Source organism: Manis pentadactyla, chromosome 9 (assembly GCF_030020395.1).
Source record: "Manis pentadactyla isolate mManPen7 chromosome 9, mManPen7.hap1, whole genome shotgun sequence".
Lineage (NCBI taxonomy): Eukaryota > Metazoa > Chordata > Mammalia > Pholidota > Manidae > Manis > Manis pentadactyla.
Genome location: NC_080027.1, coordinates 90,222,981 through 90,245,115, shown reverse-complemented (window position 1 = coordinate 90,245,115; position 22,135 = coordinate 90,222,981). Strand labels below are relative to the sequence as shown.

The following is a 22,135-nucleotide window of genomic DNA, read 5'->3' as shown; positions in this document are numbered from 1 at the left end:
AACTGCAAGTCCCTTCTCAGACTTCTAAGACCCTGCACGTCCAAAAGTATAGCTAGAAATCCAGAGGTCCAGATCCTTCTTCAAGCACAGTATCTCCAGCCCTGCTTCTCTCCATTCCTCCCCTGTGATCCCCAGTTTCTGCCTTTTCCATCCTGCCAACTCCCTTATCCTTTTCAAGCCTCAATTTCAAGCTCACACTCTTCCCAGCTCTAAGCTCTTCCTCCTGGCTCTAGGCTTCCCACCACCTCCCCACCTTCTCAGTGTCCCCGGTCTCTTCCTCTCCTAGTCTCCATGTCCAATCCTTACATCTTGCTCTTCCCGAACCCCCTGAGCTCCCCTGTATGGCTTCTTTAAGCAGCTTCTTTGAGCTACCTCTGGTAGCTGGGCATCCTCAGGGCTCAAATCCTCCACCTCCTTCCGCTTGGGCTCTTGGTGCTCCCACCAAGGCTGACCTCTGTCACTGAGCTGTCTCTCCTTCCCTGAGGAGTGTGTCTTCCCACCTCCACCTTCCCCTGATCCTCTGCCCCTTCAGGGGCTCCCTAGCTATCTGTCTGTCCTCTGGCCCTCACCCTCCTGCTCTTCATTTCTTTCCCCCTCTTTCCCAGGGCTCCGGCCCCGGTTCTCCCAGCTTCTCTGCCCCTGTCCCCATCCCTCTGCACCCCTGATCTCTTGCGGTCCAGCTCTTCCCCGTGCAGCCAAGGCTCTCTCCTCGCTCTAGTCTCTCTCCCCTCTTTGTCCCCGATTCTCCCCGTCTAATCCCCTCCAGTTTTGCCTGTCTCTTTCCTGCTCTGTCTGTCTCTCTAGCTAAGTCCCTCCTCTCTGACCCCCCTTTGTCTCTGCCCCTTTATCTCTCTGTCTCTCCGGGGTCTCTCCCCCACCCAGGCTCTCTGGGCCCTCGCTCCCTCCCTCCCTCTCTTCGGCTCTCTCCGGCTCCCTCTCTCGCCTCGGATGACAGCGCTGCCTCTTTTGTTGGCTCCGCAGCCAATCGCGGCCGCTGACGACACGGGGGACGGGGCTATAAAGGGCCTGGCCCGGGCGCGGGCCCCCCCAGCCGCCCGCCCCGGCCGCCCGCTCGCCCCGCCCGCGCGCCCGCCGCCCCCGGCCCCCGGCCCCCCTCGGCCGGGCAGCCCCGTCCCGTGCCGCCCAGACCCCCCCGCCCCTCCCCGCGGCCCGGCGTCCCCGCCCCCAGCCCCCTCCCCTCAGCATGGTGCTCGCGGCCCCGTTGCTGCTGGGCTTCCTGCTCCTCGCCCTGGAGCTGCGGCCCCGTGGGGAGGCGGCCGAGGGCCCCGCGGCGGCGGCGGCGGCGGGGGCCGGGGGGGAGCGCTCGGGCCAGCCGGCCGCGTCCGCAGCGCCCGAGCCCGACGGCTGCCCCGTGTGCGTGTGGCGGCAGCACAGCCGCGAGCTGCGCCTGGAGAGCATCAAGTCGCAGATCCTGAGCAAACTGCGGCTCAAGGAGGCGCCCAACATCAGCCGCGAGGTGGTGAAACAGCTGCTGCCCAAGGCGCCGCCGCTGCAGCAGATCCTGGACCTGCACGACTTCCAGGGCGACGCGCTGCAGCCCGAGGACTTCCTGGAGGAGGACGAGTACCACGCCACCACCGAGACCGTCATTAGCATGGCCCAGGAGAGTAAGTGGGCGGCGGGGCGCGAGCGGCGGGGACCGGCTTGGGCTCCGGGGAACGAAGCGCCTCCCGCCTGAAGCGGGGCGCTCCCGGCTGCTCTAGAAAAGGGCTGGAACCTTTTTTAAGGAAACTTGACGAATTGGGAGGCGGGGGCTGCTCCCTATAAGTTTTCCGAACGACGGCGACAGGCTGCGCGTGGCGTGCACGCCCCGTCGCTGGATGTGTGGGGGGTACGGCCCACGGAGAGGTTGTGAGGACAGGCGCGTGCTGGGTTTGGGGGGTGGTCCGGGAGCTGGGGCCCATGCGCAGCGGACGCGAGGGGCAGCCTCTCACTCAACCCTCAAGGCCTGCGGTCCAGGCGGGCTGCAGCGTTCTCCACCCCTCCCATCCTCGGCTCCGCTCCGCGCCCACCCGGCTGCGGGGAGCGAATGCTCCTGTTCCCCTCCCCGGAGTGACGCCCCAGAGCCCCGCGTCGCTCCCCACAGCCCCGCTGGCGTCCGTTCCACCCGGAGCCTTCTGACACCCGGTCTCCCAACGGGCTGCAAAAGCTGTGCCTGCTGGGCAGACCGAGCTCCGAGAACTCAACTCCCTTGCGCTGGGGCCATAGCACCCCTTTGGTTGCTCAGACCACAGCGTTCCATTCCTCATTCACCCGTCCCTACCCACTAGCGGACTTGAGGAGGAGAAAGACCTAAGGAGGAAACCAAAGAAATAGACGGGGAGAGAGGGAGAACCCAGGCATCCAAGTCCCCTGCCAAACCCGCCAAACGGAAGATTAACACATTGATAGATTTGAGCTGCTTTGAAATTTTATGGCCTGGAAAATCCAGGCCAACGCCGGCCGCCACCCCCCCCCCCCCACTCCCAGCCTGCCTCCCACTGCTCTCCCTAGGGTCAGATGATTCCCTTCCCACCCCCACCCAGGTTTCCCCTCACTCCAGCTCCAGGGAACGAGTGGTTTGGCAAAGTCACGCCCCGACACACACACACACAACCACTGTTTGGTTTTATGGCTCTGAGCAGAAGGGGGAGACTGGTTTATTGGCAGATGGGTCATAAAAAGCTGGGGGCTGAGGGGCGTTCTGGTGGCCCGCCCCCATGTGAGAGGCACGGAACCCAGGTGTGCATCTGGGAGGCTGAGTGCCTCATAATGCCACCAGTTTTTTCTGCAGACCCTAACTCCACAGTACTTGGTGCGGGCTGTAAAAAGAAAACTCAGAGGACTAGGAAGCTAACTTGGGGTGGTGGTGAAGGCCTGAGCTTTGGGGCTTGGTTCCTCAGTGCCCCTTCTGTTCTTAAGGATTCTGCTTTATAGAAGCTAGGGTCTGAGATTAACTGAGGGCGGGGGTGGAGGTTCTAGGAAACAGAGAGTTGTTGAGACATTGTGAAGAAGAGTTTGCTGGAAGACGAAAGGGAAAGAGGGAAAAGACACTCTGGTCTCTATGGGGTAGGGTCCAGAACGGGTAAGGGAGCTGTGGACTTCCCCTTGCCCCTTTCTACCCTTAGCATCCCTTAACCTATGTGCCTGAGCCCAGAGTTAGCCCAGGTAATAGGGTTGCAGGAAGCTAGCCTAATGCACGATTGGGAAGTACAGGTTAGGCTGGGGGGGGGGGGGTAGGGTAAGGACACCAGCAGGTGGGGTTCCACCCCAACTTCTGCCCTCTAGCCACCCCAGGACTTGGATGACTAGGGAACTGGGTCTCTGGCCAGGTACTGTACGTCTCCTTTAAGAGACAAGAGGGGGAGGAGGAGCGCAGCGGAGGAGAGGGGAGGGAGAGGGGGGAAAAAGGAAAAAGAGACTTTTATAGTCTAATCCCCAGGGACCCGCTTTAATAAGAGACTTGTGCTCTGCTAATCGGGGGAGGTGTTTGTCAGCAGAGATGGCCTCCGCTCCCCTCCCCCTCCTTCCCCTCCCCCAGCCCTCGCCCTGGACCCCAGCCCCCACCTCTCAGGCTGCAGTGCCTGCCCTAGTTCCCTCCACCCTCTCACCCACCGCAGGCTTCGTTCTGGGAACCCAGCCCCCTTGCCCTTCTGGGAGCTAAGCCCATCCCCTCAGTTTCTCCCTCCTCCCTACACCAAGAGGCCCCTGCCCTGCCCTCTCAGCCCAACCTCCTAGCCTGGGTAGGGAGAGTGTGTAAGGGGGGCAGGGGGAGGAGGGGGAGGAGGCGGTGGTGGGCAGGGAAGGGGTTGGGCTTTTGCTGAAAATAGTGGGATGACCTCTCTCCAGACCGGAGCCGCCTACTAAACCTGACAGGCTGCCTGCTACAACCCAATCAATCCTACACAGATGTGGCTTCTTTCCCTACCCTTGGGAGTTAGGCCTCTGTGTGCGTTGGGGACTGTCTCGAGCCCCTTGGTTCCCTCCATGGCTCTACCTGCTTCTCCTTTGTTCCCCCGTGTCCTTCCATCCTTTCCCCAACCCCACCAGGCTCAGCTACCTCCTTCACTTCTAAACTTCATCCACTCCTTCTGCACCCCCATCTCTCCCAGTGCTCTCCAACTGCCAAACTTACTTCTTCTCCTCCTACCACGATCTTCCCCTCTAACTTCTCTCCTCCATTTCTTTGCCAATCTCTTCTAACCTGCCTTCATCCCTAACAGTCTCTTCTCTAATCTCCCACACCAGGCTTCAGTGTCTCCCTCTCTTTCCCTTTTCTTTCTGAAGACATCTTCGTCCTATCCCCACATCCACTTGGGGAGAGTGTATGGTGAACCCCTGGGGTCGGAATGGAGCCCTGGTGCCCAGTTCCTTATCTCTAAGCTTTGGGTCAGCCTAGTAGGGGTATATGTGCTTAGAAAACTAATAATAAACATTTATTGACAAGCTACAACTATTTTCACATCCCTTATTTAATGCACAGCACTCCTATGAAGCAAGCATTATTATCTGTATCACTGAGGAAGTTTGGTGGGTAAGGTCAGATACTGGTTAATGAGGTTTACCAGTCATTAAAGTCATTTCAATTGTAGTAAAAAATCAGTGTTTAGATGCTAGGAAGAACTTTCAGGCTCTTGCCTGTGTAATTTAAGATTGGGAGTTTAGGGAGTTCATTCAGCATGCCTCTATTGAGCTCTGCCATTTGGATTGTTGCTTGTCATTCCTCATCTCACCAGCAGCTTCCCTGCTCTCACTGCTCCAGTCTCTGCATCTTCACTCCCCAAACCTCACCCCACTGTGCTATCACTGCAGCTCCAGCAGGAGGATAACTGGGAGGGTTACCAGGGTCTTAGGACCTCAGAGAAGAACCAAGGGAAAGGAGGCTGCAGAGGAACCTTGTGTCCTGAATATATGAAAATGACTAAGTGCTTTCCTTCCCATCCTACCTCAGGATCCTTCTCCTCCTGGGGTGGAAATCGGGGAGTGCTGATGGGAGAGAAGGTGCCGGGTCCTCCATGATTGTGCAGAATACAAGACGTGGGCATGGCACATCAGGACCAGACTTCCTGATCATACTTAACGGCTCATTCCTGAGTCCCCCTCTCAGTATGTTTAGAGAGAAAATGGATATTGCTGTCCAATGAAATAGGATTTAGGGGCTGCTGACTGATTAAGAGGTTAGAAAGGGGAACCAAGAGTAGCTGAAATGGAAGCAGAGGCAGATATTGAGAATCCTATTTTAGACGCAAGAAAGGTCAATTTATGGTTCAGAACAAGGGGAAGTAGGCCAAAATGTATCAAGATGGGGTGTTAAACCCTTTTACTGGCACTAGAATGAGAAACCTAAGGAAGCTCAGGGGAGAAAAGACTGACTACAGGTGATCTGGTGTGCTGAACACTATTCCTGATGCTTTGGGCAAGTAGAACACATAGGTAGTTTTTCCCTTCCTCAAAAGCTGAGGCAGTAATGGTGATAAGGACGAAGTAACTGAGGAAACTTGCTCTCAGGGCTCAGGGCCCAGGGAGTCGGATGTACAGAAGTGCTTGAGTAGTTACATTCTTCTGGGTGTTATTTCTAGTGGGAATGATGTAAGAAGCCTAGATCTGAATTCTGGTTTACCTCATGGAATAAATTTAGCCTATGCTCCCTTTCTGGACCCTCGGTTATCCACTCTCTGAGGCCATCTGTTTTGGGGGCTGTGCCAGGCTCCACCTGACCACCAGACAAAACAGAAGAAGTGGAGCAAGGTGACCTGAGACCAGCAGGTGTGACAGGAGTTTTGCTTCTATGAAGAGCATCAAAGGTTCAGAAAAAGTTGGAGCCCTACTTGCTGGGCAGAGTTGGAGTAAGGGAAGGCTGCAGGTGGAGAATTCCTTAATAACTGTCTTTGCAGGTTACCTGGTAAATGGGAACCTATGCATTAAGGGAAATGGATTAGGGAATGGGTACAGATCAGCAAGGCCTGATAAGAGTCATCACCATAAAGGCAGAGAGAGGAGGCACTGTTCTGGGTACCACTGACACTGTACTTAACAAGATAGGCACAGGAGAAGGGTAAGAACTGGAAAACTCAGGCTGAGGAGTCCAACTTGCCACTGCCACCTTGGACTGCTGAACCCCTGCACACACACCTTTTGCTGATGCCGTGTCCCCTTCTCTTACCAGCGGACCCCGCAGTGCAGACAGATGGCAGCCCTCTCTGCTGCCATTTCCACTTCAGCCCCAAGGTGATGTTCACAAAGGTACTGAAGGCACAGCTCTGGGTGTACCTACGGCCTGTGCCCCGCCCAGCGACAGTCTACCTGCAGATCTTGCGACTGAAACCCCTAACTGGGGAAGGAGCTGCTGGGGTTGGGGGCGGAGGCCGGCGTCACATCCGCATCCGCTCACTCAAGATAGAGCTGCACTCGCGCTCCGGCCACTGGCAGAGCATCGACTTCAAGCAAGTGCTGCATAGCTGGTTCCGCCAGCCTCAGAGCAACTGGGGCATCGAGATCAACGCCTTTGATCCCAGTGGCACAGACCTGGCGGTCACCTCCCTGGGGCCAGGAGCTGAGGGGCTGGTGAGCAGGGAGCCTGAGATGGTAACAGATGTGTGTAACCTGGCCCTGAGGAGGTGGGATGTTGAAAAAGGTAGACCAGTAATATGAAGAGGGCTGGGAGCTGATTCTAGAGGAACTTAGGGAGCAGTAGCTGTCACTCTTTTGAGAGCCAAGCCAGGTAATAAATGAAAACTGGGTTTGGACTGAAGGTGTGAGTGGACAGGAGATCCATGGAACACAAAAATGAACTGTTGATGAGGCCTTGGGCCCAGGGGCTGATGAAGGTCAGGTCTCTGGGAGAGGAAAATTAGGAAAGTTGAGTTGAAGAGACGGCTAGCTGGCAAGAAAAGTGACAAGATACAGGCTGGGGAACGGGTGCAGTGGAAGTGCAGTCAGCAGTCTCTGGTCCCTGTGGATGGGCAGCTGAGAATGTCTGGAATAGGAGCTCCTCAGGGCTGTATCACAGCTGCTTCTGTTCTCCCTCACCCAGCACCCATTCATGGAGCTCCGAGTCCTGGAGAACACAAAGCGGTCCCGACGGAACCTGGGCCTGGACTGCGACGAGCACTCGAGTGAGTCGCGCTGCTGTCGCTACCCCCTCACTGTGGACTTTGAGGCTTTTGGCTGGGACTGGATCATTGCACCTAAACGCTACAAGGCCAACTACTGCTCCGGCCAGTGCGAATATATGTTCATGCAAAAGTATCCACACACCCACCTGGTGCAACAGGCTAATCCGAGAGGCTCTGCTGGGCCCTGTTGCACCCCCACCAAGATGTCCCCAATCAACATGCTCTACTTCAATGACAAGCAGCAGATCATCTATGGCAAGATCCCGGGCATGGTGGTGGATCGCTGTGGCTGCTCCTAAGGGGGACAGAGGATTCCCCCCAACAGACCTTACCCCTGGACTCCCAGTCCTGACCCCCACTCCCCCAGGCCCCAGAGCTCCCTCTACCTCTTCCCGTGAACATCACACCTTGTTCCCTGCCCAGTGTGCAATACAACAGAGGGAGGCAGGTGGCACCAAGGGGTGGGGTCTAGGGAAAATGGGGGAGAGAAAGGGGCATGGCCAGGTGGGGAGCATTTTGAGGTTACAGGTGAGAAAGTTTGGCAAGAAGACAGAGAGATGTAGAGACAGAGCAGAGGGATAGAGACAAAGGAACAAAAAAAGCAGCAGTGAGAAGGCAAAGAATAGAGAGGCAGAAGACAGAGACTAGGCAGAGACAGACAATGAGAGAGACTGAAATGGAGCAATGCAAGAGCCCCACACCAAGCCTCCTCTTTCCAATGGCAAGGTGAGGGGCTTGGCATGGTTTGGGTAGGAGGAAATCAATACTCACTCTTAGCTTCTCCCTCTCTCTCTCCAGCACTGGCAGGAGAAGGGAAGTGAGGACAGGGGCAAAGGTGAGGCTTTTGGAGTTTTATTTATTTATTTATTGTGACTTTTCATGTTTTGGTATTTGGCTTTACTGAACTAGAAAAGGGACCCTGCCCACTGTGCCCCATTGCTCCCTTATTCCCTAAAACCTTGTTCTCCCACAGTACCCGCCTACTTAAGCACTTGTATAAAGCCTCCAGGGTTGGGAATGGGAGTAGAAGGCAAGAGGGCCAACATATGGTAGTTTCCAACCCATAATCACCCTACTTAAAACCTTCCTGAGCCAAACAGGTTGAACTGAATTCCAATGGTCACAAAAACAGTTAAGAGGTGAGGGTGGGGTAGGGAGAACCCTGATATCCAAGATCTACACCTCACTATACTAAGCTTCAGGTCCACCCCCTCAGAGTATTGAGGTGTTCAGCCAGAGGGTGTAGCCTGCCTGCACCTAACCCCAGACCAGGAAAGACCAAAGAGCCTGCTCCAGCCTCCATCTTCAGGTCAATATAAAGAACACAGAGATCCCAGAGTCCCAAGTCCACAAGAAAGGAGCAGTAAAGAGGGTGAAGGTTAGAGAGCATCTGAACACAAATCACTGCTCTGGGCTGGGGGCAGAGCCAGCAGACCAAGGCAGAAGGGATTCTGGAAGGGGACACGTTAGTCCCCCAACCCTAAAGCTCAGGGTGGAAGGGGGGAAAACAAGGGAGCAGAGTGTCTATAATTATTTTTATCTTTTATTTTTTAAATCTAGCAGTACCTGGCAGCAGGGAGGGGGAAGTACAGTGGGGAAAAACATCTGACAAGGCCAGTTAGAGCAGAGGATGGGAAGGACGCAGGCTCCCTGGTTTGGAAGGCTACAAAGCAGCTAGGGGACTGGTTGCCAATCCCAGTTCCCGGCTGGGACTACTCATTCCTCCTACAATCCCAATGCAACCTCCTCTGGACTCAGTGTGCCTCGGTTTCTTCCCTCAATGGAATGAGAAATAGCAGCACCCACCACAGCCAAGAGATGAATTCTGAGCACTTACCATGGGCACTTTATGGACATAAAATACCTCTCGCTGTGGGACAGATACCAGGGCACCAGAGTAGTGGTGAAGAGATGAGGCTTAAAGGAGTCAAAGGCTTCTGAGTACAAGATCCCCTGTGCCTCCCAGCTGGACAGTGCCTGAAGGCAAGGAACTGAGAATCTCCTGATCCACACCCAACGATACCTCACCACCAAACCTCTTGGTTCCAAGCAAGAGCCTCGAGGTGGTCAGGAGAGGAGGGAGAAAGAACCTTCAGCAAAACTGTCACTCTAAGTAAAGACAGCAGTTATGGGTCTGATGAAAACAGAACTGAAAGCCCAAGCTGGAGAGCTGACCCAGGAGATTGTTCTTCCCAAGACCATGACTCGCACCTGGGCCATCAGTGGAAAGGGCAAAGGTATGTGACCACCCTCATGAAGATTATGTCGGTGAGCTTTAGCATCTTATTCCCATTCCCATAATGAAAAAATTAGAGGAAGTATTTCAGTACATAAATGGGCAGGGGCTATAAAGCATTGCATCTCACCTCCTCCCAACAGCAAGTGTACTAAATAACCCCCAGCTTCTCCTCTCCTGTTCTTCACCCATCCTGCCCCAATCTTGGAGAACAAGACACACCTGACCATCAACACCATGCACACTCCTTTGGTGGAAGGAAAGGAACAGAGTGAAGAACAGAAGATGACTCTCCCGAGGTCACATGTCCATGCCTCTTGATCTTGGTACAGGGCATCAGGTACTTCTCTCTACAAATTCTAGAGAGATGGGGCATTACATCTGGGGACATTAGAATATGACCCTTTAATACCACCAAATAACCTTTGGGGGAAGGTCTTTCTCTTATGAACGTCAGTCCATAAGCTGAAGTCTCAGTCCCCTGGTCCTCTCCACCCCCAGAGGCATGGGGTATAGGCTTGGGGGCACAGCCCAGCAACCTAGTGGGAACTAGAGCCCTCACTTCCCACCTTATGTGTGGACATGGCCAGTGCCCTCCAACCATGATTAATGTAATGATTATTTACTTTGTGTATTTTGTTACACTGTGTGATTGCCTTTGTTAAGGGTGTCAGAGGAGTATGGGGCTGGCAAGGTACTGGAATGTTGGGAAAGGACTTCTTCACTGAGATCAAGGCTTCCTGGAGGGAACCACTGCAAAAAGGCTATCAGGCAGTTTTCAAGTTATGTGACAGAGGGCAAAGATGGCCATAGAGTGCTCTGAGTTTTGGGGTGGTCACATGACACAATCCAGCACTTGAACCTGAAAAAAGAAAAATAAAAGCAGTCAAAGAGTTTAGAATTCAGTGCTGAGCTCTCCTCCCTAAGCAACATTTCGGAGACCAGGGGCCTCAGAGGGTCTGAGAAAGGATGAAACCTGTGCTCACAGACTAGTAAGATGGGTCTTTGGAGCAAGGGGAAAACTCAGGGGCCTCGGGGATGAGGGCTGGGACGTGCAGCTCCAGGGAGGGTGGAGAGGGAGGGGACCTAGAGCAACTGTTCCCTGGAGACCTGAATCCAACAGTCCCCAAACTCACAAAAACCTGGCCCCCACGGAACAGATGATCTAAAAGTTCTCTTGAGATGCTCCAGCTCATGTCTATCCTGTTCTCCTGCAGTTCCCTGATCCTAGGTTTCCTTGTCTAAGTTTCACCGAAGTCCACAAACCAGACCAACATAGCCATTAACTGGTTAAGCATCTCTGGTATACTTTGATTCTACCATAAAAACTTATCCCATGTACCTAGAGCACACTTTCAGTGCGTTGAAGAGTTGGGAGTAGCAAAGTAATCTTGCCTGACACATTTTTTAAAAAACTGTGACATCAGCCTGAATGAGAATGGGGAACAGGACCACTGAGGATCTCAGTGTGCCATCACATCCTGTCACGTTAGTTCTATCAGATTGACCCCACCTCAGACCAACTACAAAACCGAAGTTGACAGGAAAGTGCTACATACAGTAACCTCCTTGTAAAGGAGCTGCTTTATCCACACCTACTGGCAGCTTCCGGTCGGAGCTAAAAGTAGGTTTCCTCCCACTATTGCTCATTATGTCCTATGTTGAGAGAACACCCAGAAGGAGCTGCAAGAAACTTTTATCCGCAAACATCCTCCAACCTGGTGGTATGAGTAGCTATCCTACACTGTCTCTGCCCATTTTTTGGCTGTTGGGGGCCCCAGGTAAGACTCGGCAGGCAGTGGCCTTCACAGCTTCACTGCAGTGAGGCCCCAGGACACAACGTCAGCTTTCTTGCAAGTTAGCAGGGGTAAGAAAGCCACTGGGACTCCTCCCACCTCTTCCCACTCTCTGAACCCCCAAATGGACGTGCAAATGCAGTGTGTATACATATACATATGCTCAACTAGTCCACTCAGCAGCCCTTACTCCCACTGCAGCTGGAACCTATTCGGGGGAAGAAAATACTTCTACTGTAAACCACCTAGTAAAATTAAGAGCTAATATTTATTGAACAATTACTATGCAAACTATGATAAGTAAAGTGTGCTGAGTACATAATATGATATTATCAATTCTCACAGCAACCTTCACAACAGGGTTGCTGTTAGTACAAAGTCTCTGGAAGAGTCACAATGATTAAGTAATTTGCACAAGGTCTCAAGAGCGAGTGCAGTAAAACAAAGTTGCTACACAATATTCCATTATAATTATTCAAGTAATAGTAATGTGAGAGGTGGAAAATTAAAGGAAGGGACAATTCACAAAGAAAGAGAAAGCCGGGGGGCACCTTGGGCTTAAAGGGTCTGCAAAGGTGTTGAAACCTGCCATTATTTTTCAGTCCTTTAGGAGGGAAAAACAAGAATGTGGACATGAAACAGAGGGGGAGGTTAGCTTTTGGTGGGTTTCAGTAATCAGAAGTGAGTGATGTTACCTGTCAGAAGCGCTCACAGATGACAACAGGGAAAAGCAGCTACTCTTCCTTACTTACACACAGGCTGCTTCCTGCCCTCTCATCCATCTCACAGCCAACATGGCAAAGGGACCCAGCACCAACAAGTCCTGCTCTTAGCCACTTCTTTCTACAGCCCTCACCCCATGTTAGCTTTTAGTCTTTTATCTTCAAAAGTCCAGAAGTTGGGATAGGGGAGGGACAGTTTAGAATGATAGTGGATTAAAAAGAATGACCCTAGAGAACCACAAAAAGGTGCAGATCTGCAGCTGAGAAAGCTACTTCCCTCAGTATCTTTCATGGACTCCCTTATTTGGAGTTTCCAGGTATGCAGAAAATGTCACAGCTTCAGGACAGGGAAAAGAAGAGTCAAGTCAGCTAACTCCTCTGGATCCTCCATCACCTACACTAAGGAAATGGACGGATAGGAAGGAAGGGTACTTGGATCCCAGATAACTGGTAGCCTGTTCTGCCTTCAAGGGACCATTTTAAGACAGAGTTAGTAAAAAAGATAGGCATCCTGAACTACTCATGCTCAAAATGTATGTGTGGAATGATTACAACGAGACAGGAAGACTGTTTGGTGATCAGGCTGAGAGTTAAGAAACTTTTGTAAGAACAGCTGCTAGATTGGGATAAAAATAAAGTTAGCAAAAAGTCATAAACACTGTATCAAAGACTGGAGAAGTGAGTTGAGCAGAAAAGAATGATTAAGCTTCAGGGAAAGAATCCTTGGGGGAAGGCTGAATACCTTTCTGGAAGGTTACAGAGGATAAGGAAACCAAGGGAAAAAAGTTCTGAAGGACCCAGTGTTCCATGTCATTACCAGCATTTGCTCTATTCCTTTACCTACTTATTTTTACCATCTTTGGGTAGAAAACCTTCACTGAGTCTACTATAATCTTTCCCAAGCCTCAAAACTAGTTCTCTCTGGTTCTGTTTTCACATAGAGATGGAGCAGAGAGAGGAAAAGCTAGGCTCAGTATCAGGGCCTGGAGAAAAGAAAAGGGAGGCAGACAGAAGAGGCTGGAGGAAGAGAGGAAAGGAGAAGTTTAGCCAGCATTTCGTTTTATTCATTTCCCCAAAATCTCAGGATGGGACAAATTTCTCAACAAATGGGACAATCTTTGGATCTGCTCTCCAAAGCGCAGTTTTCCTAAAGCATCTAAACTTAGGTATCTGTCCTCCTCAGCAACCAGAGACTTTGTGGAAAGAGATTCTTGTTAAGAAGGGGTTCAAATTATTAACTTTCTATTAATCACAGAACCAAGCAGAAAGTTTTGGTAGAAATGGGAACAAGGCATCACACACCAACATGGAATCTGATCATGATACCAAAGTGTTCAGGTAAGATGCAGGCTTTTAAGTTTTATAAGCACCCCCGCCAAAAAAACACACCCAAAAATACAAACGAACTTTACATAGACATCCAAAATTTTAAATGAAGATTAAAAGGAGAAACCCTATACCAACACATCCAAAAAAGAGTAAGCAGCATGTCCCTAATCTATGTGAAACTTCAGATGCAAACAAACAGCCTACTTAGGGAGATCCAAACTTCTAAGAAGGAGGCTCAGCAAGGAAAACAGACTTTCGAAGTATCTGAGAACCACTGCCAGCAGAACTGTGATGGTACACCTCTGCAATAGAAGACAAACTAGGCCAGGGCTTGACTGGAAAACAGAAGCCTCCAGTGCACCGCCTATGTTCCAATGATCAAGGTAACAATGCTTCCCACCTGACATCCTGTCAGGCCTTGAATCCCTAAACTTTCTCCTCTAAGCAGGTAGCCAGCTTATCTCCTTTCCTGAAATGTACAATCAACACTGGTTTTGGCTGAAGCCAGACATTATCATATCAGGTCATCCTTGAAAATAGGGCCCTTGTGGACTCCAGAATAGGGCTCTGGACTCCATTCCATAATAGACTACCAATCATTAGCCCCTGTTTTTATAACCTCTGCACCTCCTAAAACCCTGTGTTCTGTTTTATCCCAATGGGTTATGCCAACCTGCGGAGGCGAAGATTCAGGGTGAAACTTGGCCTCTTCATGGGGGATAAAGAGGTAAAAGGACACCTGGAGTATGAGAAGGCAATCAATATGCATAACGGGATAGATCCAATCCTTCTCTCTGTTCTCTTTTCTAGATACAGGCATTATGGCTAATTCCCTATAATATTTATCCTTGAAGCTCCCCTTATCTGGTCTAATCTGGCTCTAAGAACTCAAAGGAGGACCTAATAAAACACATTGTTCTCTTTTCTATTTGTTTTTTTATTAACAAGCAAAATAATAATAAACAACACAATCACAACAGCGACCACTCTAGAGACGGCACAGCAGTTAGTCAGATCGCTGCTGGAGCTCACGGATGTACCTGGGTACACGCTCCCTCATTGCAAGGCAGGACCTAGGCACAGGACTCTGCATTCAGGTATATATGTGGCCAAGAAGAGACAGAGAGCTGGAAACCACTGGATAACAGAAAGCATCAAGCAGCTTTCTCATCACGCAATCCCAAAGCGCTCTGCTCTTTTCCTCTTCTTTGCCTGTACGGATGAAATAAGAAGAAAAAATTAGACTGCTAGACAACAGTGGGCTGCATTCCTGGCTGCTTTAATCCAAACTCACATGAACATCAAGTTCAAGAAGGAGGGAAGGCCCAAGCAGCCAGAGATTTCACTTTTGCATCTCTAGTTAGGCAGTTAGAGCTGAGTAAGTTTGATGGGAAAGGACGGTGAGGAAGGGAAAACACTGGGGTGTTGGGGGTCAGGCATTGGAGGTTGGGAGAGGAAGAGAATAGCAGTTGGAAAAAGATTCCTGAAGGAGAAAGGACCACTCAGCCTTATCCCAAGTTAGCCTGCCAACAACGCACCCTTAACAGGCTGGGGAAAGTCTTCAGTCAGTGGGAAGATGGGAGAGTTCAAAGGACAAAGGGTTGATCAATGCTGTTTCATGGAGAAGGTGAAGGGGATGCCCTTCTGAGGAGTCAATCCCAAGGAGCAGCTTATTCCTTAGGCTTCCAAATCCACAGAGACATAGGAATCCCCAGTACCAACAGAATAAATGGGGAGCAGAGGTGGAGCATCCCCAACATTGACATCTTAAGAGAGGCAGCATTGGAGAGAGGGCACAAAATGGGAGGGTGAGAGAGACCTTTTTATTTTGGGAGTGACTCAACAAACAGTACTAAGTCCTTCATCCTCACTGCCACCATTGCCCCACAGCAGAGGGCATTTTTTTTTCCATTCCATTCACATAGGTTTAATTTAGATTAAAAAGAAAAGCTGGCTGCATACAAGCCCAGCCCACTCCACCTGGCTTATGACACAACTCTATGGAATAAAATAAAAGCCATCCAATTCATGTAAACGCTATCAGCTCAGAATTTACTAGTTCCTTACATACACTGACTATGCTCCCAACAAGTCACTATTCCTTGCCACTCACCAACATCCTGATCTGCCTCACCATTGAGAGAGCCTCATGTACCAACTGAGTGAGCATACCCAGGTTTAGTAAGTTTCCTTGGCAGAGGGAGTAATTTGGACTAGAATTAAAACAAGCCTAATTTACTTCTAGCTCATCTTGGTGAGTCGTTAAGCAAAGCAGATACTTACAACAGGTAATGCTTTATTCTGAATTAACAGCACAAAGCATACAAACTCCTTTAGTCTTTTCTTACTGGACAGCGTAAACTGATCAAATTCTGAAATTTTCAAGGTTTATTTACAAAACTGACTAGCATAAAGACACTTAATAAGATTCTGAGTGTGTGAGTTAATAGATTTTCAGAAGCCATCTCCAGAGGTAGGTGGAAAGAAGTAGATTTGGACTAAATAGAAGTAAAAACATTACAAATTCTATACCACTCAAAAAGTTTCTATAATTCTAAAGATACTATTTTGACTGTTCTTTAGGTACTCCCAGGTGACAGTTGGTCTCCACTGCAGGTATGTTCAAATCAGCAACTCAAGTCTGCAGATACATGCTCTAAGCAGTCTGCCAATGCTCAGGGTCTCAGTGAATGAGTTACGCCAGAGAAAGCTGGGATATAGAACAACACAAGTCTTAAAAAAGAAAAAAAAAAGCTACCCTTTCATTTTGAGAAACTATTTGTAAATAAAGTGATATGAAAAAGAAGTCTCATTTGAATCCACTGTCTTATTCCAGAGGGGTGTTAGCACTGTGTCTACACTTCTGTCTGGTTTGGACAAGGCCTTCGTTAAATGATCAAAGAAATATGCGTGGCAAGTAATCAGAGACATTGCTACTTATCGAATACTTATAATATGACAGGCATGTGTCAAGCATTTTACACAGTATCATCCTTTTTTACATAGGAACACTTCATCCTTAAAATACTACCATAAGGTGGGTATTATCTCCACTTCCCAGATGATGAAATTGAGGCTTAGAAAAGTACCATAACTTGTAAGTAATACTATATCCAGGGACTTGGAATAGCCAAAACAATATTGAAAACACAAAACAAGGTAGGAAGATTCACACTTCCCAATTTCAAAACTTACTACAAAACAGTAATCAAGACAGTATGACAGTTGAGAAATAAAACCACTGTCCATGGTCGACTAATATTTTACAAGTGTGCCAAAATCATTCAATGAGGAAAGAATAGTCTTTCCAACAAATGTTGCTGGGACAACTGGATAGAAACACACAAAAGAATGAAGTCAGACTCTGGTCTATCACATCACATACAAAAAATTCAAAACTGACCAATGACCAAAATATGAGTTGAAAACATAAAACAATTAGGAGAAAAAATAGGGACAAATCTTCATGACCTCGGATTTGGCAAAACCAGGATTTTAGGTATGACACAAAAAAACACAAGAAATAAAAAATAAAGTAAACCTCATCAAAATTTTAAAATTCTATGTTTCGAGATAACATCAAGAAAATGAAACCCCACAGAATAAGAGAAAATATTTACAAATATATCTGCATATATTTGATAAGGAATTTATACCTATAATATACAAAGAACTGTGATAATACAGAGACAATGAAATGAAAAAATGGGCCAAGGATCTGAATACACATTTCTCCAAAGACAATACACAAATGTTCATTAAGCACATGAAAAAATGTTCAGCATCACTGGTCACTGGGGAAATGTACATCAGAAACACAATAAGATACCACTTCACATCCACTAGAATGACAATAATCAAAAATACAAATAATAGCATTTATTTAAGGATGAGAAGAAACTGGGACCCTCATTTGTTGCTGGTGGGGGAGTAAAATGATGCAGCCACTTTGGAAAACAGCCTGGCAGTTCCTCAAAGGGTTAAACATAGTGTTAATATAAAACCCAGAAATTTCAAAGCATAAGCCTAAGAGAAATGAGACCCTATGTCCACATAAAATTCAAAGAATGTTTCTAACAGCCACTAAGTCAGAAAAACCCAAGTTACCCTCAAATGATGAGTGGATAGACAAAATGTGGTATAAATGGCATATTATACAGCCATAAAAATTAATGAAGTACTGAAATATGCTACAACATAGCATACAGAAGTAAGGAGTCCCACACTAAAGGAACAACTTATACACTAGTCCAGAACAGTCACATCCAGTGAGAGAGAAAGCAGAAGAGTGATTGCCTCAAGATCAGGGGGATGAGGAGGTGGAATGATGGCTAAACTGTGTGATGTTTCTTTTTGGAATGATATGTTTTAAAATTGATTATAGTGATAGTAGCACAACTTTTTGAATATACTAAAAACCACTGAGTTGTTCACATTACATGGGTGAATTGTAATGTGTGGGGATTATATCTCAACAAACATATTATAAAAATTTGTTTAAATATGTAATATTATAATACTAAATGGCAGAATCACTTTTCAGATCCAAGCTTATCTGATTTCAAATCCTGTGTTCCTCTTCCTGTGTTAGCCTAACCAGCTTTAACAGTGAATGAAAGTATGTATTTTTTTTTTTTTGCTTTCATCCTTTTATTTTTATTTTTATTTTTTTTATTTTGGAATCATTAATACACACTTACATGAGCAACACTGTGGTTACTAGATTCCACCCATTATCAAGTTCCCATCACATACCCCATTACAGTCACTGTCCACCAGCATAGTAAGATGCTATAGAATCACTAATTGTCTTCTCTGTGCTATACTGCCTTCCCTGTGTCCTTCCACCTACATTATGTGTGCTAATCGTAATGCCCCCTTTTCCCCTTCCCACCATTCTCCCCAGTCCCTTTCCCTTTGGTAACTGTTAATCCATTCTTGGGTTCTGTGAGTCAGCTGCTGTATTGTTCCTTCAGTTTTTTCTTTGTTCTTATACTCCACATATGAGTGAAATCATTTGATACTTGTCTTTCTCTGCCTGGCTTATTTCACTGAGCATAGTATCCTCTAGGTCCATCCATGTTTGTTACAAATTGTAGAATTTGTTTTCTTCTTACCACAAATTAAAGTACATTGATGGGATTCAGTGAGACTACCTTATTTAGAAAACAGATTATCAAGCAAAGGACAAAAGACCTTATCATCTGGGCACTTAAGAGGTAGGCTGGGGAGATTGGATTAAACATGGCAGCGTGAGAGGTGAGCCAGAGGCTTCCTCCTAAAACCTCAGATAATACGAAAATATAATTAATACAAATCTTGAAAGAGCAACAGGAAAGAGGACTGCACCAGACTGCATACACCTAGAGAAAAGAGCAGACCTCACGGAACAGGGTAACATACTAAAGCTGTGGCCCAGCGGGACCCAAGCCCTTCCCCAACCTCAGCTCAGGAGAAAACAGCAGACCTCCACCCCGGCTCATGGGCAGGTAGAAGAGAAACGGAGCGGAGGGAGTAGAGACCTGGGACTGCTGAATACCTAACTCTGGACATCTGCTCTGGGAGCACAAACCTACATTTCATGGTTGCTTGCATGATACTCTTGTGATTAGGGGGTTGGAAAGCTAAGACAGGCAGAATTCCTGGAGAGACTGAGATTCCAGCCACTTGTGGAAAGCAGGGATCCATATCCGGCTGCTCTGGCACAGTGGAGACAGGCATAGCGGGCGAGAAGCAGGAAACAGCTCTTTCCTCCCCCCAGGCACCAATACCACTCCCTGCGACCTCTGACATTGCTTCAGGGGCTGAGCAGCTCCAGAGAGTAGAGCTTCTGAACACTAGAGGGCGCCATATACAAATATGAAAGGCAAACGGGACCTGGTTCTGAGTAAAATTACAAACACAACTGAGAAAGCTTTAAATGACATCGACCTCAGGAATCTTCCTGAAAGGGAGATCGAAATACACATCATTAACCTGCTCATGGAGGTATAGAAAGATATCCAAGAACTAAGGAATGAATTCCAGTCAGAGATCCAATCGTTAAAGAGCACAATGGAGGGTATTAAAAGTACATTAGATATGGTGGAAGAGACAATAAATGAAATAGAAACTACAGAAGAGGAATACAAAGAAGCTGGGGCACACAGAGAAAAAAAGGATCTCTAAAAATGAAAGAATATTGAGAGAACTGTGTGACCAATCCAAACGGAACAATATTCGCATTATACGAGTACCAGAAGATGAAGAAGAGAGAGAAAGGGATAGAAAGTGTCCTTGATGAGGTAATTGCTGAAAACTTCCCCAATCTAGGAAAGGACATAGTCTCTCGGGCCATGGAGATCCACAGATCTCCCAACACAAGGGACCCAAGGAAGACAACACCAATACATATAGTAATGAAAATGGCAAAGATCAAGGATAAGGACAGACTTAAAAACAGCCAGAGAGAAATAAGATCACATACAAAGGAAAGCCAATCAGGCTACCATCAGACTTCTCAGCAGAAACCTTACAGGCCAGAAGGGAGTGGCATGATGTATTTAATGCAATGATGCAGAAGGGCCTTGGACCAAGATTACTTTATCCAGCAAGATAATCATTTCAATTTGAAGGAGTGACTAAACAATTTCCAGATAAGCAAAAGCTGAGAGAATTTAACTCCCACAAACGATCTCTACAGTGTATTTTCAAGGGACTTCTATAGATGGAAGTGTTCCTAAGGTTTGATTAAGCTGTCACCAGACGTAATAAAACAACAGTAAAGAAAGTAGAACAGGTAGTTACTAAGCAACTGCAAAATGAAATTAACTACACCCAAAGTCAATCAAGAGATAGACAAAGAGTACAGAATATGATACCTAACATATAAAGAATGGAGGAGGAAGAAAAAGGAGGGAAAAAAAAGGAACCTTTAGATTGTATCTGTAATAGCATATTAAGTGAGTTAAGTTAGACTCTTACATAGTAAGGAAGTTAACCTTATACCTTTGGTAAACACAAACCATACAGCCTGCAATGGCATTAAGTACATACCTATTGATGATCACCCTAAATGTAAATGGGCTGAATGTACCAATCAAAAGACACAGAGTCACTGAATGGATAAAAAACAAGACCCATCTATATGCTGCCTACAAGAGACTCACTTGAAACTAAAAGTGAAGGGAGAGAAAAAGTATTTCATGCAACTAATGGGGAGAAAAAAGCAGGAATTGCACTACTTGTATCAGACAGAATAGACTTCAAACAAAGAAAGTCAAAAGACAAAAAAAGGACATGACATAATGATAAAGGGGTCAATACAACAAGAAGATATAACCATTGCAAATATCTGCACCCAACACAGAAGCACCTACATATGTGAAACAAATACTAACAGAATTAAAAGGGGAAACAGAATGTAATGCATTCATTCTAGGAGACTTCAACATTTCACTCACTCTGAAGGACAGATTAACCAGACAGAAAATAAGTAAGGACACAGAGGCACTGAACAACACATTAGAACAGATGGACGTAATAGACATCGACAGAACTCTACACCCAAAAGCAGCAGAATACATATTCTTCTCAAGTGCACATGGAACATTTTCAAGACTAGATCATATACTAGGCCACAAAAAGAGCCTCAGTAAATTCAAAAAGATTGAAATTGTACCAATCAGTTTCTCAGACTACAAAGGTATGAAACTGGAGATAAATTACACAAAGAAAATGAAAAGGCCCACAAACACATGGAGGCTCCACAACATGCTCCTAAATAACCAATGGATCAATGACCAAATAAAAACAGAGATCAAGCAATATATGGAGACAAATGACAACAATTATTCAACACCGCAAAATCTTTGCGACACAGTGCAAAGAGGAAAGTATATTGCAAAACAGGCCTACCTCAGAAAAGCAGGAAAGTCCCATATTAGTAGTCTAAACTCACAATTAACAAAACTAGAAAAAGAAGAACAAATGAGACACAAAGTAGAAGGAGGGACCTAATAAAGATAAGAGCAGAAATAAATAAAATCGAGAAGAATAAAACAATAGAAAGAATCAATGAAAGTAAGAGCTGGTTCTTCGAGAAAATAAACAAAATAGATAAACCCCAAGCCAGACTTAGCAAGAAAAAAAGAGAGTCTACTCACATAAACAGAATCAGAAATAAGAAAGGAAAAATCCCTATGGACACCACAGAAATACAAAGAATTATTAGAGACTACTATGAAAATTTATATGCTAACAAACTGAATAACCTAGAAGAAATGGACAATTTTCCAGACAAACATAACCTTCCAAGGCTGACTGAGAAAGAAACAGAAAATCTGAAAGGACCCAATTACCAGCAACGAAATTGAACTGGTAATCAAAAAACTACCTAGGAACAACACCCCTCGACCAGATGGCTTCACTGCTGAACTTTATCAAACATTTAGTAAGACCTAATACCCATACTCCTTAAAGTATTCCAAAGAGCAGAAGAAGAGGGAATACTTCCAAACTCACTCTATCAGGCCAGCCTCACTCTACTACCAAGCCCGGGCAAAAACACCACAAAAAAAGAAAATTACAGAAGATACCAATAAATGGAAACACATTCCATGCTCAGGGATAGGAAGAATTAATATTGTCAAAATGGTCATCCTGCCTATAGCAATCTACAGATTCAGTACAATTTCCATCAAAATACCAATAGCATTCTACAACGAACTAGAAAAAATTGTCCTAAAATTCATATGGAACCACAAAAGACCGAGAATAGCCAAGGAAATCTGGAGAAGGAAGAATAAAGCTGGGGGGACTATACTCCCCAACTTCAAGCTCTACTACAAAGCCACAGTAATCAAGACAATTTGGTACCGGCACAACAACAGACCCATAGACCAATGGAACAGAATAGAGACCCCAGATATAAAACCAACCATATAAAGTCAATTAATA

At 47.1% G+C, this 22,135-nt stretch overlaps 2 protein-coding genes across 5 annotated transcripts in view; one reads left to right on the top strand and one right to left on the bottom strand.

The window, feature by feature from the left end:
- Positions 1 to 1,071: 1,071 nt before the first annotated feature.
- On the top strand, positions 1,072 to 8,470 carry GDF11 (growth differentiation factor 11). The gene is made up of 3 exons (XM_036918327.2): positions 1,072 to 1,628; positions 6,167 to 6,564; positions 7,034 to 8,470. Exons 1-3 carry the CDS (start codon positions 1,205 to 1,207, stop codon positions 7,412 to 7,414), a joined length of 1,203 nt encoding a protein of 400 aa, XP_036774222.2. The 5' UTR covers positions 1,072 to 1,204; the 3' UTR covers positions 7,415 to 8,470.
- A 174-nt stretch (positions 8,471 to 8,644) lies between these two features.
- SARNP (SAP domain containing ribonucleoprotein) overlaps positions 8,645 to 22,135 on the bottom strand; it is a 65,127-nt gene continuing 51,636 nt past the window's right edge. For 3 of the 4 annotated variants that reach the window (XM_036918331.2, XM_036918332.2, XM_036918333.2), the window contains one exon: positions 14,112 to 14,410. In XM_036918331.2, coding sequence (XP_036774226.2) covers positions 14,369 to 14,410 — 42 coding nt within the window. In that variant the 3' untranslated portion in view covers positions 14,112 to 14,368. Of the gene's footprint in view, positions 10,214 to 14,111; positions 14,411 to 22,135 lie in introns of those variants that run through there. The other variant, XR_005031330.2, reaches the window with a different exon arrangement.

Excerpts from the sequence above, each read along its gene's own strand:
- GDF11 (XM_036918327.2), top strand. The coding sequence starts at position 1,205 with ATGGTGCTCGCGGCCCCGTTGCTGCTGGGCTTCCTGCTCCTCGCCCTG. Across the intron at positions 1,629-6,166 it reads CATTAGCATGGCCCAGGAGA|CGGACCCCGCAGTGCAGACA; the intron begins GTAAGTGGGCGG and ends TTCTCTTACCAG. Across the intron at positions 6,565-7,033 it reads GGCCAGGAGCTGAGGGGCTG|CACCCATTCATGGAGCTCCG; the intron begins GTGAGCAGGGAG and ends TCCCTCACCCAG.